The sequence below is a fragment of the Giraffa tippelskirchi genome, chromosome 13 (assembly GCF_054371585.1).
Source record: "Giraffa tippelskirchi isolate mGirTip1 chromosome 13, T2T-mGirTip1v1.2.pri, whole genome shotgun sequence".
NCBI lineage: Eukaryota > Metazoa > Chordata > Mammalia > Artiodactyla > Giraffidae > Giraffa > Giraffa tippelskirchi.
Window position 1 is genome coordinate 5,809,251 of NC_137287.1, and position 16,799 is coordinate 5,826,049.

The 16,799-nt window shown below is 48.2% G+C and overlaps 1 protein-coding gene across 4 annotated transcripts in view; it reads right to left on the reverse strand.

Moving 5' to 3' along the window:
• The window catches only part of ZNF3 (zinc finger protein 3), a 490,877-nt gene extending 474,078 nt beyond the window's left edge, over positions 1–16,799 (reverse strand). Inside the window, exons 1-6 of one of the 4 annotated variants that reach the window (XM_081555811.1) lie at positions 15,756–15,918; positions 15,441–15,569; positions 13,340–13,474; positions 12,228–12,319; positions 11,822–11,948; positions 9,129–10,124 (exon numbers count right to left, since the gene is read on the reverse strand). In XM_081555811.1, coding sequence (XP_081411937.1) covers positions 9,129–10,124; positions 11,822–11,948; positions 12,228–12,319; positions 13,340–13,394 — 1,270 coding nt within the window. In that variant the 5' untranslated portion in view covers positions 13,395–13,474; positions 15,441–15,569; positions 15,756–15,918. Of the gene's footprint in view, positions 1–7,854; positions 10,125–10,915; positions 11,018–11,821; positions 11,949–12,227; positions 12,320–13,339; positions 13,475–15,440; positions 15,570–15,755; positions 15,919–16,693 lie in introns of those variants that run through there. The other 3 variants (XM_081555814.1, XM_081555815.1, XM_081555826.1) reach the window with 3 other exon arrangements.

Genomic DNA, 16,799 nt, shown 5'->3' on the forward strand with positions numbered 1-16,799 from the left:
CCCCTCCTGCCTGCACCTTGTCTCTCATCAGAACAAGTGAGAGGTAGTAACTGCCATGGGGTAGGGTGCCAGCAGTTACCACTGTTGAGTTTATCACCAGTTTCCTTTTTTTTTTTAACCACCTGTTCCAGAATCCCATCCTGAGGACTCAATTTCTAGGGCCACTTCCAGTACCAACTGTCAGAGCTTGGATTTCCCCTAAAACAGAGCCCAGGACAAGGGCCTGGAGGCAGAGAGTTTATTTAGGGGACTGGAGGAAGCAGGAGTAAGGAAGCAAGGAGAGAGAGAGAGGAGGGAAAGTCAGTAACAGATGCAGTATTGAGCTGGTTCTAATGTCGCAACCAGTGCTCAGGTCTGCTGGGGACCTTCAGAGATGGGGGAAGACCACTGGTCTACCTGAGCTCTGCTCAGCCCCTGTGCCCACCTCCCATGGTTAGGAGGCCAGTGCCTGCTCAGCTCCAGGAGAGCGGTTGAGGACCCCTGGTAGGCTGGGAAGGTCACTCTCCCAGGGACTGTGAGGCCGGCTTAGTTTGAAGATGCTTGTGAGCGTTGCCTCGTATGTCACACAGACATACATTCATACGCACACACACACTGGACCCCTGGCCGGGCTGCCAGGTTTAGCAAATAAAAGCACATTTGGATTCCAGGTAAACAATGTATATGGAACATACTTCTTATACTGAAAAAACTATTCGATGTCTGTCTGAAGTTAGGGTTAGGGTTAGAGTATCTGGGCATCTTATCTGGCAGTCCTACCCCCAGGATGTGTGAGCAGCAAAGCCTCCACCTCTCTGTCCAACCTGCTACAGATACCAAAGCATAAGGGAGGAAAGGAGAAAGAAACAGGACATCAAAACGCTTCAAAGGACATTGTCAAGAAAGTGAAAGGACCACCCACAGAATGGTAGAGCATCTTTGCAAGTCGTGTATATGTGATAAGGCACTATTATATTGAATATATTTACATCTGAGTAATAAAAAGACAACCAATTGAAGACAGGCAAAGGGAAAAGATAAACCTGTGGAGAATAAGTTTATGGAAAGGAAAGGTGCTCAAGATAGCCGTGAGAAAAGGCAAATCAAAACCACAATGAAACCACATCATACCAACTAGGCTGGCTGTGATAAAAAAGATGACATCAAGTGGTGGTGAGGGTGCAGAGAAGTCGGAAGCTTATCCCCTGCCGGTGTGAATGTAAAATGCAACAACCACTTTGGAAGCCAGTCTGGCATTTCCTCATTAAATAACAGCATTTGACTGAAATTCCTACCCTAGATACATACCCAAGAGAAATGAAAAGATATTTACACAAAAACTTGTACACAAATGTTCAAAGCAACAATATTCATAATAGCCAAAAAGAAAAAGCTCAAATGTTTCCATCGGGGTGAAAGAATAAACAAAATGGGGTTATCCACAGAATAGAATATTATTTAGCCATAAAAAGGATGATGTAGATTCACACTGCAGCATACATAGGTGAAATGACATTATACCAAGTGAAAGAAGCTTAGACATGAAAAGCCACATACTGTATGATTATGATACCAGTTAACATGAAATGTCTAGAATAGGCAGATCCATGGAGACAGAAAGTAGACTGGTAGTTGTCTAGGGCTGGGGGGTGTTGGGGGGAAGTGAGGAGTGACTGCTAAAGGGTGCGGGGTTTCTTTTTAGGATGATATGTCAAATTGTGATGACTGGTTACACAACTCTGGATACTAAAGACCACTGGGTATGGTGATAAATTACATCTCAATAAAGTTGTTTTTAAAAAACACAAGCTCAAGCAAATGAACAAAGGCTTTGCCAAGTAGCCAGCCTTGGTGGAGCAATGGAGGATTCACTCCGTGGAGACCAGTGGATGCCCACGTAGGCTGCTGCTTAGTAGAAGATGCACCGGGCCAGGGACTCAGATGTGAAAAGACAAAAGATTCACACCAGCAGTTAATCCTTGCCTGTAATACCGAGGGAAATTTTCCACCCATTTCAAACTGGAATCGAGGATCAAGAATTCTGGGTGGGAAAACCCCCTCCCATCTGATAGTCGACTTTCAGAGCACAGCCCCTCCTAGATGGCAGCGCCCCTCACTGTTGTGAGAATGTGGCAAACACAGCCCTCTGCAAGAGCCCTTTGCAGCTGCTGTCCTTGTGCTTGGAGTGCTTTCCCTCAGTTGTGAACACACTGGAAATTCAGCAACCTGGGGAGGAGGGCAGGACGCTGCAAGCGGAATGGTACCAGCAAAGACAAGGTGGTGGAAGTAAGTGGCAAGCACGTGAGGAAGGGGCTGGGGGGTCCTGGGGAGGCTGGTGAGCAGAGAGGCCTCTGATGGCGGGTTGTGGAGTCAGTGGTGAAACCTGACAGGACAGAGTGACAGTCCCCGAACAGGTGTGAGACGTAAAGAAAATGGAGTGGGGTTACCCCAGAGAATCGTTCAGCTGGTGAAGTTTGGTGTTTCTATGCTGTAATTAGGGCAGATACGAATTACTGAGAACTTCTATGTTTAATTCAGGTTACAAGACAGGTAACATAAGTAGCTTTATGAGCAATTTTTTTTTGGTCACTTGCTACTCCATGAGTCTGATGATGCATCAGCCTCTTCCTGCAAAAGAGACCATCGGAACTTGCTTTTCATTGGAACTTTTCGTCTGGAGTCCACACTGTGATAAGGCAGACTGGGGGGAGAGGGTGGCAGTGGAATTTCACGGTTCTGGACAGTTTTGTCTTGATGATGCCCGCCTGCCCCCAGCCTAAGTATTGTACCACACAGAACGACACACAGCACAGAAGGTCCTGCACGTGGGCTTGATGGTGACAGTGATTGTAATGTCGAGAGGGTCTGGGGTGGTATCCAGGGGAACATGATGGAGTCTTGAGGGAAGGAGAAGTCACACCCTTGTAACTAAAAAAGGGACAGTTGCCTGTATTTACTGACCCCTGTTCTCAATTCAGCTTTAACACTGTTTGCTCAATGAAGCTTTTTGTGCTGGCCACATGCTCTGTCCACGTGGAACACCAGCTGGCTTCCTGTGATTCCTCATTTCATTTGCAGAGAGAACACCGTGGTGTAATTAAGAGCCCAAGCTCCAGAGCCAGACTGCCTGGGTTTGAACCCCTGTTCCACTGCTTACTATCTCTGTCGTGTATCGGGTTCTCATCTGTAAAAAGAGGGCTGTTAATATAACCAACAGCACATAAGATCGTATGAAGATAATGCTGACTTTCCTGTCCATGCTGGCGCATAGATGGTCAGTAAAGATACCCTGTCATGATGATTACTGACCTCTCCTGGGGTCTCACTCTGGCTCCCATTAGGCTGGCGCCCCCTTAGTGCAGGAGCCGTGGGTCACTCATCTCCATATCCCCCATGGCACTCACTGAGCTGCTGGTGAAGAGCTTCAAGGATCAGTGGCAGGAGATCTGGGGAGATAGTGATGAGTGCCTCTGAGTCTCCCTGCACCATCTATTGTGCCCAGAGAACTCCCCTCCCTCCTCTCCTTCCTTTCTTCTTTCCTGAAGAAAAGGGAACAAAAATGGGGCAGTACTAGTACCCACCTCGCAGGCTGGCTACAAAGATTAAATGAGTTATCAGGTAAAGCGCTTAGAATGATGCCTGACACACAGTGCCTGCTTCATGGCTGGTGCTCCTTACTACCTTTATTTTCCCTTTTCCTTGGTATATATTTTTTCTGATTATGAATGCCATACTTATTTGTGGTAGAAAAGTGTGAAAATGTAGGAAAAACCCCCCCCAGAGTGAAGGAGACAGAGGTTTGAACAAATAAGTAGAAGACAGAGGAGGAAGATGAACACAATGATGAGCACGTGTACAAGGCGCAGAGGCAGCTGCAGGAAATGATGGGCCTGGTGGGGCCGGAAGGTGGCGTCCACCAGGCCCTGGGAAGACTCCACAGACTAGGGGAAGGTTACGGAGGAGGGGCTTGTTAAGTGGATGAGGGGGAAGGCCATTAGCACGGGCAAAGGCACGCGGCATTAAATGGCATCGCTGTCACTGCCGTTCTGCATTGCCCCATGTGCTGGAGGGGAGGAGGGTCAGGAGAGTGGGTAGGGCCGGGACGTGAGAAGCCCTGTGTTGAGAGGAAGAATTTGGACTCTGACCTGGGGGATGAGAAGGGGCCCCTGGAAAGCTTGGAGGTGCCATCATCCAATGAGCATTTAGGAGACATGATTCAGGCACAGGCAGGACCAATGGGCTAGAGGAGACTTTGGGAGCAAAGACACCAACTGTTAAGGCTGGTGCCAAAGTCCAGAACAAGTTAGAGATGGCCTCGGCCGATGTGGAAGCCCCCAGAATGGGCCAGACAGGATGGGCTGGAGACGTGGAGGGAGAGGATGTGGGGAGGAAAAGCAGCGCAGCCAGAACGACGCCCAGGTCTGGGGCTTGATAGGGAAGTTGGCGTCAGCAGCCAAAGCAAGGGATACACAAGGGAAAACATGCTTGTGGAGGAAGGTGCTGAGAGTCCTCTGTCATTCCCAAGAAACCACGCTGGTGACCGTATTTATCTGTGTGTGTAGATGATAGCCCATGGGAATTTTTATTCATTAAAAAAAAACCTTCAGTTCTTCATTATTGATTTATTTAAAATAATGCACCTGACTGCTTTTTTTTTTAAGTGGAAAAAAAACTTAAACTCTATAAACAATTTGTTGTTCAGTCGCTAAATCATGTCTATTTGCGACCCCATGCACTGCAGCACGCCAGGCTTCCCTGTCCTTCACTGTCACCCGGAGTTTGCTCAAATTCATGTCCATCCAGTCAGTGACACTATCTAACTATCTCATCCTTTGCTGACCTCTTCTCCTTTTGCTTTCAGTCTTCCCCAGCATCAGGGGCTTTTCCAATGAGTCGGTTCTTCACATCAGGTGGCCAAAGTATTGGAGCTTCAGCTTCAGCATCAGTCCTTCTAATGAATATTCAGGGTTGATTTCCTTTAGGATGGACTGGTTTGATTTCCTTGAAAAAGAAAAAGTCTTTGGGGAGCTTTTAAAGACACTCTTTTAATCAAAAAGGAACAGTTTGCTAAGATGTTCTTTTCCACCACCACCCTGTGGTTCACACTCCTGGCAGCTGCCATGTTCAGGTAAAACCAGGCTTTTCCCCTACTTGGAAACTGAACACAGAATATTCTCAGAGTTATCTCAGTTGGAGCTCAAAGGACAGATGTGACTTAGGGTGGGCAGGGGGTATCAGGGATAAAACTGCTTTGTTATGTTTGTTATGACTGATAATGTCCTTGTGAATCACTCACAGGTGAGAAGGCAGAGCTAAGGGTGGAAGGCAGGAGCTTACGAAGGGGCTGCACTCAGCACAACTTAACGTGCAGTGATTTCGCCTGGGGCAGCAACCAGCCTCCCATCCCTGCACACAGCACCACGGAGACTGGAGAGCCACCTACCGGGGGATACTGCCCAAAGTGTCTGCGCTGAGTGGAGGTTGAAGTGCTTTCCAAGGCCCTGCTGGATTCTAATTCTCATTGGCTGGAGGTAGGGAGCTGGAGCCAGATGCAGGGACCTCATGGGAGCGAACATAGGGTGTTTGGGGTTCATTACCATCCTGCTCTTTGATGCGACAGACTTTTTGCTTGCGCAAACCTTAGACTTCCGAACCTTTTCTTAGGCCCTCTCTGTGCTCTTCCTTGTAAAATCTAGTTTTAGCGAGTCCCCTGTCCTTCACATCTGAACCCCCTTAATATCTAGTCATACCGCACCATCACCCCAGGGAGATGTCCAACCACCCTGCCCTTTCTCCAGCAAGAATCCTAAGTCAGTTTAGCCAAACCCCTCTGATCCCTAAAGCTTCCCCTTAGAAAGTTCCCATCCGCTGACCCCTTCCCTGCTCCTTAGCTATAAATCCCCACGTGGCCAAAAACCACTTGGGAAAGGGTCAGGAAGAGTATATGCCATGTGTCTGCTTCTGTTAGGACCTTCACTTGGAAATCCTCCTGCCTCCATGACGTCAGTTCTGAAACCTTTCCCTGTGACAGCAATCCATCTTTCCCAATCAGGACTTGATGCTGGTCAGATGTAGGAAGATGAGAATAATTAATCTTTTTAAAATTTTTATTTTTTGGCTGCAGTGGGTCTTTGTTTTTGCTCTGAGGCTTTAGTTGAGGTGAGCATGGGCTGCTCTCTAGCTTCCTGGCACACAAGCTTCTCAGGGAAGTGGTTTTTCTTGTTGGAGAGCACAGGCTTAGTTGCCCTGTGGCACGTGGTATCTTAGCTCCCAGGGATTGAACCCGTGTCCCCTGCATTGGCAGGCAGATTCTTAACCACTGGACCACCAGAGAAGTCCACCTCAGACATTTTGACCTTGAGCGGTTTATAGAAATTCTGAGAGGGGGCAGTTTATGGGGGGGAAATGTATCTGGTTTGAAAGAAACAATTTGAAACTTTCAAAAGGCCCAAATATAAATGCCCCACAATCTGATGAGACCAGACTGGAGAGAGAGCTTGGGAGATCAGGACCACGTGTGCAGATGTAAAAATTAATTGAACTTAATAGTTGAGGTCATCGGAGTAAATGGGTTCCCAGGGTACCGGCATAGGCATAGAAAGAGACCACCAATACCGTGACTGAACATTGAGGAATGCCCAGTTAGGGACAGAAAAGAGGAATCAGGAGGAGAGAAAGGGATGAATAGTCACGACACTCAGGTGAATCAGATGTTATAGCTATTTCAAAGGTATTTTTTTTTAATGTATTTTTCATGCAGTGGCCCTGCTGAGTCTCAGGTCCCCCTGAGCAGCTCTGAGGAGTGACGGTCATGGTCTTTTCAGGGTGGAGGTGGTCAGCGCCTGGGCAGAGAAGGGACTGAGCCCTCCTGTGCAGTGACGGGCCATTACCCAGCAGCTCCACGTGCTCAGGAGTCTCTCCTAGAGCTTCACAACTGCACCTGCACAGGAGCCAGGCCCCTCCTGCCTGCCACTTCTTCTGCTTTACCACGCAGCCTGGTAAGGCCTCGCTCACATTTAATTCCTAGAAATGCTCTGCATGTCATGACCAGTTCTTCTCAGTGTGCATGTTTAGGAGCTCTACCCTCAGGAATTATACTTCATGGGTCTGACTCGAACTCCGACACCTGCGTGACTAGCAAGCAGCCTAGTGACCCTGCTGTGATGGTTTATGGTCTGCACTTGGAGAAACAAAGCCAGTCTCAAGTCTGTGGTGGGCGTCAAAGAAGAGCCAAAAATGGTGAGTTCTAAAAAATTAAAAACATATTAGATGGCCAATCACAGTATATGACCCAGAATTTTTCAGAGGCTGGAGTTCCAGACATTTCCTCACCTTCTCCATCTCAGCCTTCTTCATGACTATAACCCCCCCAGCCCCAAGAGCCAAACCAAGAAATCTCAATATGCCTATTGTTTTGTTTTGGACTGTGTGGTATGGCTTGCAGGACCTTAGTTCCCCAACCAGGGATTGAACCTTGTACCCAGTCAGTCAGAGAACCGAGTCCCAACCACTGGACCTCCAGGGAACTTCCTCGGTATGTCCATTGTGACCCAACATCTAAGTAGGCTCCTGTCAAGGACCCCATACTTAGAAACGCCTTTCCAGTTCTGGTTGCTGGTGTTACCTATTGTACCACACAGAAGGACGTGCAGCACATGAAATCCTAAAGGCAGGCATGAATGTATAAGCGGCTGTGTCAATGAGACAGCCTGTGTGTGGTGTGCAGTGTGCCGTGAGTTGAAGGAGAGAGGTTCCAGGTTTGAGATTAGAGGAGAAATGATTGTTTAACTTAAAGATTCCATTCATGGTCACTGATGTTTCTTGTTTAAACTGAAATAAATCTGGCCCCTGCACAAAGACACACTCAAGCCAACCTTCTGAAAAACTATTCTGTTTAATAGTGCATTTCATTTATGCTACAGATGAGCAGTATTAGGAAAATAGAATGAAAGGTCATCCCTTCTGCTGGGAAAACTTGGGGAGCTCCATCCTAACCCAGCAAGGAGCCCTCTGCTAGGCTCAGGCCCGAGCTTCCTCCTCGGGGCTTTGCTCTCTGCATTCACACTTGGCTGCTGAAGTCAGAGGTGGGGTCGGAAGAGGTCTAGCGGCTGGGGCCAGAGGTCACAGGTCATAGGTCTCAGAGAGCAGGGCAAGCTGGCTGAGCAAGCTCCTTAAAAGCATCCTGGGTAGCTAGGGGTTCAGCTTAAATCACTTTCCATCACAGGAGTGGCCAGAGGAAAAGGAGGAGAGGAGGGAAGGAAAACGGAGGCCAGTGCTAAAGGCTTTGGATCCTTCCCCTCAGGTTACACTCACAAAGGAGCTGGGCTTCCCAATTAGGCCTGTCATAAAAGGGATGAGTGAGTTGTCATAAAAGGGATGAGTGAGTTCTCCACCAAACACATGGAAGTTTGGTCTTGCTGCTCCAAGAGCCCTGGAGGATACACAGTCACTACAGCAAACCTCTCTCAGGGTCTTCCCCCACACCTGCCCAACAAAATAACAAATCCCTCAGCACCAGATTTCCATAATTAATGAAGTCAGGAAACAAAACAGCACATTCCTTATCAAAAGGAAGAAATTCCTCATCAAAATTTAAAGCTGGATTAGAAGCAGTGGCTTTGAAATGCAGCCTCCATTTCCCCTTTCTAGCATGCAACACAACCCAGAACGTTCTTTCCACTTTCTTCTGTGCTGACTATGCCAACTCCAACTAGAGGAACCCCTGCAATTTTATTCCTACTGTGCTTCCATCCCCACCGTCGAAAGGCTCTTCTGGTGTGAGAAAAATGGTCTAGTGCAAACTCCCCTCCCAAATGGAAGGAGACTGGTCCCAGAGCTTCCTCTGCTCCCAGCACTCCGTCTGCTACTGGCAGCCTAATTCTTCAAGGCTGGAATCATTCCTGGGGAAACTGACTAGGTTGCTAATCACTGGGCCAGGATGATTTGCCCAACAGGCCCCATTCTCTAAGGTGAAAGGCTGGAGTCGGAAGGGACACGTCCTAAGTTCATACTCAGGTAGTAAGGCAGGAGCTCTGGAGACTCAGGAAGTGAGGAAAACAGGCATGTGGCTCTTTTTCACGTAGACTCTCTGATATTTACTTCAGCAGTAACTTGGAGGGAACTTTTGCTCACTCCCATTACATTCAAAGGCTTCTCTCCAGTGTGAATTCTCTGGTGGCGAACCAGAGCGGAGCTGTACCTAAAGGCTTTCCCACACTCACTACATTCATAGGGATTCTCCCCCGTGTGGATTCTTTGATGCTGAATAAGGCCTGAGCTATAGGTAAACTTCCCTCCACATTCCATACATTCATAGGGCTTCTCTCCAGTGTGGATCCTCTGGTGTTGATAGAGGTGTGAGCTCTGGCTAAAGGCCTTCCCACACTCGTTACATTCATAGGGCTTCTCTCCAGTGTGGATCCTCTGGTGGTGAATGAGGGTGGAGCTCCTGCTGAAGGCTTTCCCACATTCGTTACAAGCGTATGGTTTCTCTCCAGTGTGGATCCTCTGGTGGTGAGTGAGGGTGGAGCTCCAGCTGAAGGTTTTCCCGCACTCGTTACATTCATAGGGCTTCTCTCCCGTGTGGATCCTCCGGTGAAGAATGAGAGCCGAGCTGCAGCTGAAGGTCTTCCCGCAGTCGTTACACTCGTAAGGTTTCTCCCCAGTGTGGATCCTCTGATGCTGAATAAGGTGTGAGCTCTGGCTGAAGGCCTTCCCACACTCGCTACATTCATAGGGTTTCTCCCCGGTGTGGATCCTCTGATGCTGAATAAGGTCTGAAGTTCGATTAAAGCTCTTGCTACATTCATCACACTTATGGGGTCTGTCTCCCACAGGGAGTCTCTGATGGGAGATGAGGTTGGAACCCACAGTGAAGCTGTTCCTCAGATCACCGCATTTCTCACTCCTCCCTCCCGTGGGGGCTCGCTTCTCCTCAGTTGTCACTTGGCCAAAATCCTGCATCTTCCTATTCAGTCTCTCTCCAGAGGAGCTCCCCAGCTGCCTCTTCAGACTGACTTCTTGTTCATAGGCTTCTTCAAACTTAAGACCCTGAGAAATATCCTTCTGCAATCTTCCCAATAGCACCCCATGTGATCCTGTATCTTCAGAAATTTCAGAATCAGGCTCAGTTCTGGTCTCACCATCTGGCACAATATAAAACACAAATATCACTTGTTCCTTGTGGAAAAAGGACTCAAAACCAGAGACAGGCTAATCACATCATGTTCACAGGCTAAAAGTACATGCTACTTATCAATGTGCAAACAGGCCTGCCCAGGCTGTATGCAGCTGAGGCAGGATAAGAGAACTGGGCCAAAGGAACAGGGAAGGAGAAAAGCAGGAAAATCGAGAAATAAGCTGGAAGTGAAGAGAAAACTGGATCAGGCAGAGGCAGGGAACCAAAAAATAGGAGAGGCAGGACATACTGTTTAATGAAGTGACAAAGTCCTAGAGGTCAGAGGCTGAAGATAAACTGGGAGATGGTGACAGCCGGGCCAGTGAGAGGATGAAGGGGAGCGGGTACAAGAAACACAGACCGGTCTGTCTCCCACAGGAAGACACAGCCGGGTGTGGAGAAGCAGCAGATCAGGAAGCCACAACAAGGGTGCAGCCCTGCAGCCCCAGGGGAACAGGACACTCTGGTTTGTAGTCACCTTCACCAAGTCCATGGGAACAGGCAAGAGACAAAGGTCAGTCCACCTCCAGCCCTGGGCCTAGAACGCTGTGCTAACCGAGTGGATTTGTAAACAGTTTCTATGTTTGACTTTGCCATTCTCAGCGCTCTGGGGTTTCTAAGGGAACTTCAGGCACAGAGGACAAGTGGAAGGGGTCCAGATGGTTAGCATGTTTAGTCTGTCAGTAATTGAAGGAGTCAAGGCAGGGCAGTGAGTGTTAGGGACAGAAAGAGCTATTCCTCCCTCACCCGAACAGGTACCTCTCACGACCTCTCTGCTCTCAGTTCCCTTCCAATCCAGGCCCCTCGGCAATTCCTCTCACTCCAGCCCAGAGATCACGTCAAAATTCAGAAAAGGGATTCCTGCTCATGGGGAAAGACAGGACAAGGTTTATCCTGTTCGTACCAAATGGCCTAGAGCTCAATCCCAGACCCAGGACCTGCAGGGGACAGAGAAGACACGCAGGGGGAAGCCTCACGTGGGAGTGGGGAAGACCCTGGCCTTGCCCAGGAAAACGTTCTGACAGTGGATGAGGGGGAAGGAATGAACAGTCCACAGGCTTAAAGGTTAAGAAGCTAACTGCTCCCTGACACAAGGTGAAATTTCTACAAGGGTAGCAGTTACCCGACGTCCATCCACAAAGCAACAGGTCCCTAGAGGAAGTGCAACAGAGAAGGGGAGGAGCCTGGCAGAGTTCCAGCATCTTCACTTGGGCACAGGGCAGTGCCTTACATGCTCAGGGATCCCAGTGTGTGAGTCTTTTGAGAAAATCTCTAGGCTGTATGTTAATGTTGAGTCCTAAGAATAACATGAGAAAAAGTAAGAGATTGAGAGTTTAAAGGCCAAGGCTTGGGTCCTGCCAGTCACTAGCAATATGACTGTATGCAAAGCATTTAAGACCTCTGAGCTCTCTTTCCTCACCTATAAAATAAGAATAATTCTGGCTGCCTCAACAGCTGTGACATCGTGAGGTTTGAAGGAGAGACTATCTGTAACACTCTTAAGGAACTACAAACTACAAATGGGAGTCACTATTATCGTTGTCAGAACTTTCTGAGATGAAGTCAGTCCTTAGACAATGATTTTCAGTGACTCAACTGTTACTAGTAAAGGAGGAGGCAAAGGAAGGCCAAAAGGGAGTTTTACTGAGGAAGCATCGTTCCTACCCAGCGAGAACACATTGCCGTAATTCTCCAGCATCACATCCCTGTAGAGGTCCCTCTGGGCAGGTTCCAAACGCTTCCACTCCTTCCGGATGAAGTACACGGCCACATCCTCAAAGGTCACCAGCTCCTGAAACGACACATTCTTGCGTGCAATTTCTGGCTCAGGGATGAGGCTGGTGGAGCCAAAAGCTAAATTGGGATGGGGGTGAATAACACTTCCCAATATGTGGGAAGTGGGAATGGCGGTGAGGGTGGAGGAGGACAGAGGAAAGGCTGAGACTAAGTGGAGTCCATGATTTCCACAGGGGAGCCCCGCAGTCCTGACGGGAGAAGCACTGCGCGGGATGTTGCTGCACAAGACATTTCCGCAAAGTGGGAAGGGAAGGAAGGATAAAGCACGGCTCACCTGGGCCTTGGCCTTTAGGAGCGCAGCTGCCAGCATCTCATCCCCCAGACTGTCCTTGTCAGAAAATGCGGGGCCTTTTGAGGAAGGAAGAGCTGAGGACGAGAGGGTCCATGAGAGAGTCGATCTGCACTCGAGCTTCTCCACCCATTACGGAAACTCCTGGGTCCTGGACCAACCTAGTACCCCCCCCCCCACATCTCTAAGTTCGCTCCCTCTGCCGCTCCAAGAGGTGCTCAAGGCCAGCACCCTCAGCATGGGCCTCGTGGCCTGAGCAGAGACGCCCACAGCCCTGCTGACCCTGGCTCTCTGGTCTGTCCCAGGAGGCACCAGCTATCCTGCTCATGTCTCTTCCATCATTCTCCACATTTCAACTCAACCTCTTGGACTTCTTAACCAGAGGCAAACTAGCTTCACTGCAACTCTGAAGGAAGTCATAATGCCCGCGATTCTTCTCTTACTTTCTCGATCCCCAGATCAAATCTACACACTGTAAGTGTTTCCCGTTTCTGTGCTTGATTATGTATCTATTCCTGTAATTCTTAAGTTAACACATTGGTCCCTGAGAGACTAAATCTCTGGAGATACTAGATTCTGTAGAATCATCAGATGAAAATGATTTTAAATGCGTTTTCCTGATTAGCATGGGAATAATACTTCCTTGGATGAAAACTGGCTCCAGAGTCAGTGGCACAGTCTGTGAGAACAAAATACAAATACTTTTCATGCCCTTCCTCTTCCTTCTACCCTTTTTGCCTGTGATCTGCAAAATAACTCCCCAGAGCTCCCCTAAGCACATGCTCCAGAAGAGCACAAACCAGGGCTCTGACACTGGCTTTTACAAAGCGCCTGGAAAATGGAGTTTGGTGATTGTCACCGTTTTCTAAATGCTGCATGAGGAACCCACAGCCCTTAAAAATGTCTCAGCTATAAAACCTACCAAGCTGTACTTAATGAATGGCTTCAGTCAGCCTTCCCCACTAGGCTGGGAGTTAGTGAAAGGCAAGGACTATGTCCTCTCCAGTCAGGATTCCAGCAGTTAGCCCGGCACCTGGTGAATGAGTGATTTCAACGGGCATCTGCTGAATAAGTGAATAAAAGGTTGAATTCCTTACCGCTCTCAAGCAAGGCCTGAGGTTCCTGAGATACTCGATCAGCCTGAGTTTCCATGGGTCGTGCTAGAATCTTGGATCTCTGGTCTCCTATTTGCAGTCAGTAGGAAGCAGGTTTTGTATGAGAAGGTGGAAGCACTGCAGAAGCAAAAGTTCAAGGTTCAAAGATAATTTTTAAAAACCCTCCTGCATACAGAAAGAGGGGAATTAGCATTTCAGTTAGTACCAAAACAGCAACAGGAAATGCAGTAACTGGGGGTAGTCTTTTAGGTCAAACACCCAAGTTCCTGGACAACATCCCACTTTAGGCTCCCCAACTCACACTGGGTGGTATTTCTAACAACAAAAATGGAGAACACAGGTGCCAAATACTAAGCAATTACTCAAATGAAGGACAGTGAAAAAGAGTGTTACAGGCTGCAGATGTATAAGTATCATATCAAGTTTTAAGTATACTTGGAATAATGGATAAACTAACATATACAGATCTTTTTTTAAAAAATCCTTGTAAACATTTTTTTTCTACTAAAAAGAAAAAAGAATTTTTACTGTGGTACATGTCTAGCTATTATAGTAAATGTAGATGCTCTCTTTAGAGGAAAAGGGGCCAAGGAACAGCCCCCAAATAACAGATATTACAGAATACTTCCAGAACTTCCAGAAGTTCTCTGTCTCATTTTAAGAACCCTGTCTCACAGAACTAGGACAGATAGCTCAGATCTATTAAGATAAATTCAGGAGTTCCCCAGTGGTCCAGTGGTCAGGATTCAGTGCTTTAACTGCCGTGGCCCAGGTTCAATTCCTGGTCGGGGAACAGAGATCCTATAAACCATGCAGCATGGCCAGAAGAAAGATACATTCTTCTTCCCTTTCTCCCTAAGACAGTTTTCTATTTCCAGTCTCAGTCAACGGTGGGATGTTATTGACGGATTTGGGCCCTTTCTGTGGTCCTTGTATAGTCTCATCACAGGGTGTGGGTGGACATATTCACCAGGTTCTGGGAGACTAGTCCCAGCTGCTGTGTCTCCTCGCCCTGAGAAGTAGCAGCTAGCCTGCTTTTTCATCTCCCTTCTCTCATAACAGATTTCCTTGGATCAGAATGTAAGTCCCTGAAGCAAGAACCAAGTTTACAAAAAAGCTTAATATCATTTATTACTCTGTTTTTATCCCTACTAAGGTCCCTGCTCCCTGGTTGCCACGGCAATCAAAAGAGCTCTGTTCTCTGTTGCTCCAGTGAATAACAGTGAATGTCAAGTTAGTACCTAGACTAAGATTTGAATCTCAAGTACAAGTCTGTCTTCAAGAATCAACAGGTTGAGCAGAGTGCAGCAGTCCCTGGAGCAGCCTGACACTTAGGCAAGAACCTTGGGGAAAACCCCTGGATTTTGTCCACCTCTGTCTCTTTACTCATCTACTCATATAACAAACATCTGTTGAGTGCCAAGTACATTGCAGGGTACTCCTGAAAGGAGTAAAAAAATCAAGAGTGACTGTCGCATTCATGTAAGATATAAAAGGAGAAGGGTCCCCGAGAGTCACTCAGAGTTCAGAGAACTCTAGTCTTTGGGCAGCAAGGGGCTGTAGAAGGCCCATCACAATGCCATTATATAGTGAAAAGCAATGAATCAGGCATGAGCAAAGCCCACTGACAATCAAGGTGACACATCCTCTTGCTATCATCACCCTCCTAGCTGGGGCCCTTCAGCTTTTTCTCGGAGTCAGCCATCTTCTCTTTCCTATGGCCCAACTTGACAATCTCCAGGACTGGTTATAAGCAGACACTCCCAATAAATCCGCTCACAGTCTAAACTCTCCTTAGAAAGGAAAGTCAGAGGCTCAGACTCCAGAGAAAGAAGTAGCACTCCCTCCTCGCAGCTGGGTTAACCAAAGCTGGAGCTCAAAGGCATACTGTTGAGAACAAGTCCCCAGTGTTTGGATCACTGAACAATGTTTCTCACAGAAAGAAAAACCTCCATTGTGCCCTTAGAGCTTCAGGTCCAGGCAGGGCCCTTCCCCGGCTCCACTGCCCATCCGACCCCCTGCAGTGCTCCTAGGGACTGGGAAAGATGACCGGGCAGTGAGAACAAGTCATAGAAAGCTTTACCTGCTGGACTCTTTCCTTCCTTCTCTGGAACTAGTCTCTAGAATGCCAAAGTAGCAATTATTGGGAACTTGGCAGCCTCTGTTCAAATCCCTGGGAGTTCAGACTTTAGTTGATATCAATGCTGTAGGACTGAGGAAAAGAAAAGAAGGAATTTCAAATGTTTATGTAAACTTTTCTTCTAATCTAGATATTTGGAGTTAAGAGAAAAAGAGAAAGGACGTATGCTAATAAATACTGATTAAGACCACAGCTGGTATTTGTGTTGCACCTTTAGAGCTGGAATGGAAATCACGATTCTCCAGATCAACCACCTACCCAAGACAAGAAACACCTTCTCAAGTTCTTAAGGTTCTGGCAGCTAACTTGCTACTAGACACTCTCAGCTACTTCAGGGAGTCTGTCCCATTGCTGTACAGGTAAGCCATTAGAAAGGGCTTTGGATGCTTAACTGAAAAAAAATCTACCCCTTGGACTTTCACCTCTCAGAGTTCTAGTGTCCTATGGAGCTTCGGTGATAGAACCTTCTCCTTCCGCAGGACTCTCCACCAAACACGTGAAACCAGATGATGCCCACTCGCCACAACTTCTCTTCTTGGCGATAAATACGTTTATTTCCTCTAAGTGCCCCACAGATTTCAAGTTCAGGATCCTGCTTCTCCTCTCCATGAGTTTCAGAATGGAAACACCGGCTTTGTGTTCAATCCCAGTTGAAAAGCGAATCAAATCAGGGACCTAATACAGCTGGAAATGGGACCCAGTTGTACCCCTCTCCGAAAAAGACTCGATTTACGGGGCACCAGGGGAATTCATCTGTCATCTGAATGGTTCTAACTGCGCGCGCTTCCTAGAACCCCTCATTCTCTGGTCTGGTCCCAGTTAATTAAACCCTCGCTCCAGCCGCGAGCGCGGATAACTGTTAACATATGAAAACGTCTCCGGGAAGGACCAAGTTACGGTCGCTGTCATCGGCCGTTTTTAAAGAGAGGGATGCCTCTCCAGACGTACTGGAACTTTGAAGGGCTGGAGCTGGGCGCTGTCGCAGAACCAGAACCGCAGCCCCTTTCCTCCCCCGACGCAGGGCCGGCCGTGAGGGGCGGGGTGCCGGGGAAAGTAGAGTTGGCACCGGCGCGTCCCCGGCACCCTGCTCCAGGTGGTCCTGGGGACCCCGCGGGCCGCGGCGGCAGGGACACCACCCCTTCTCCGGCGATCACTGCCTCCGTCCCACCTCGAGCCCTGGGGGCGGCCGGACTCACCCTGGGGGCAGGGACGGTAGATTTAGGGGACCGGACACCAAACAGGCCCCGTTGGACACTGTCACGGACCCACACACCGGGGACAGAACAAAGAACGGAAGTTCCC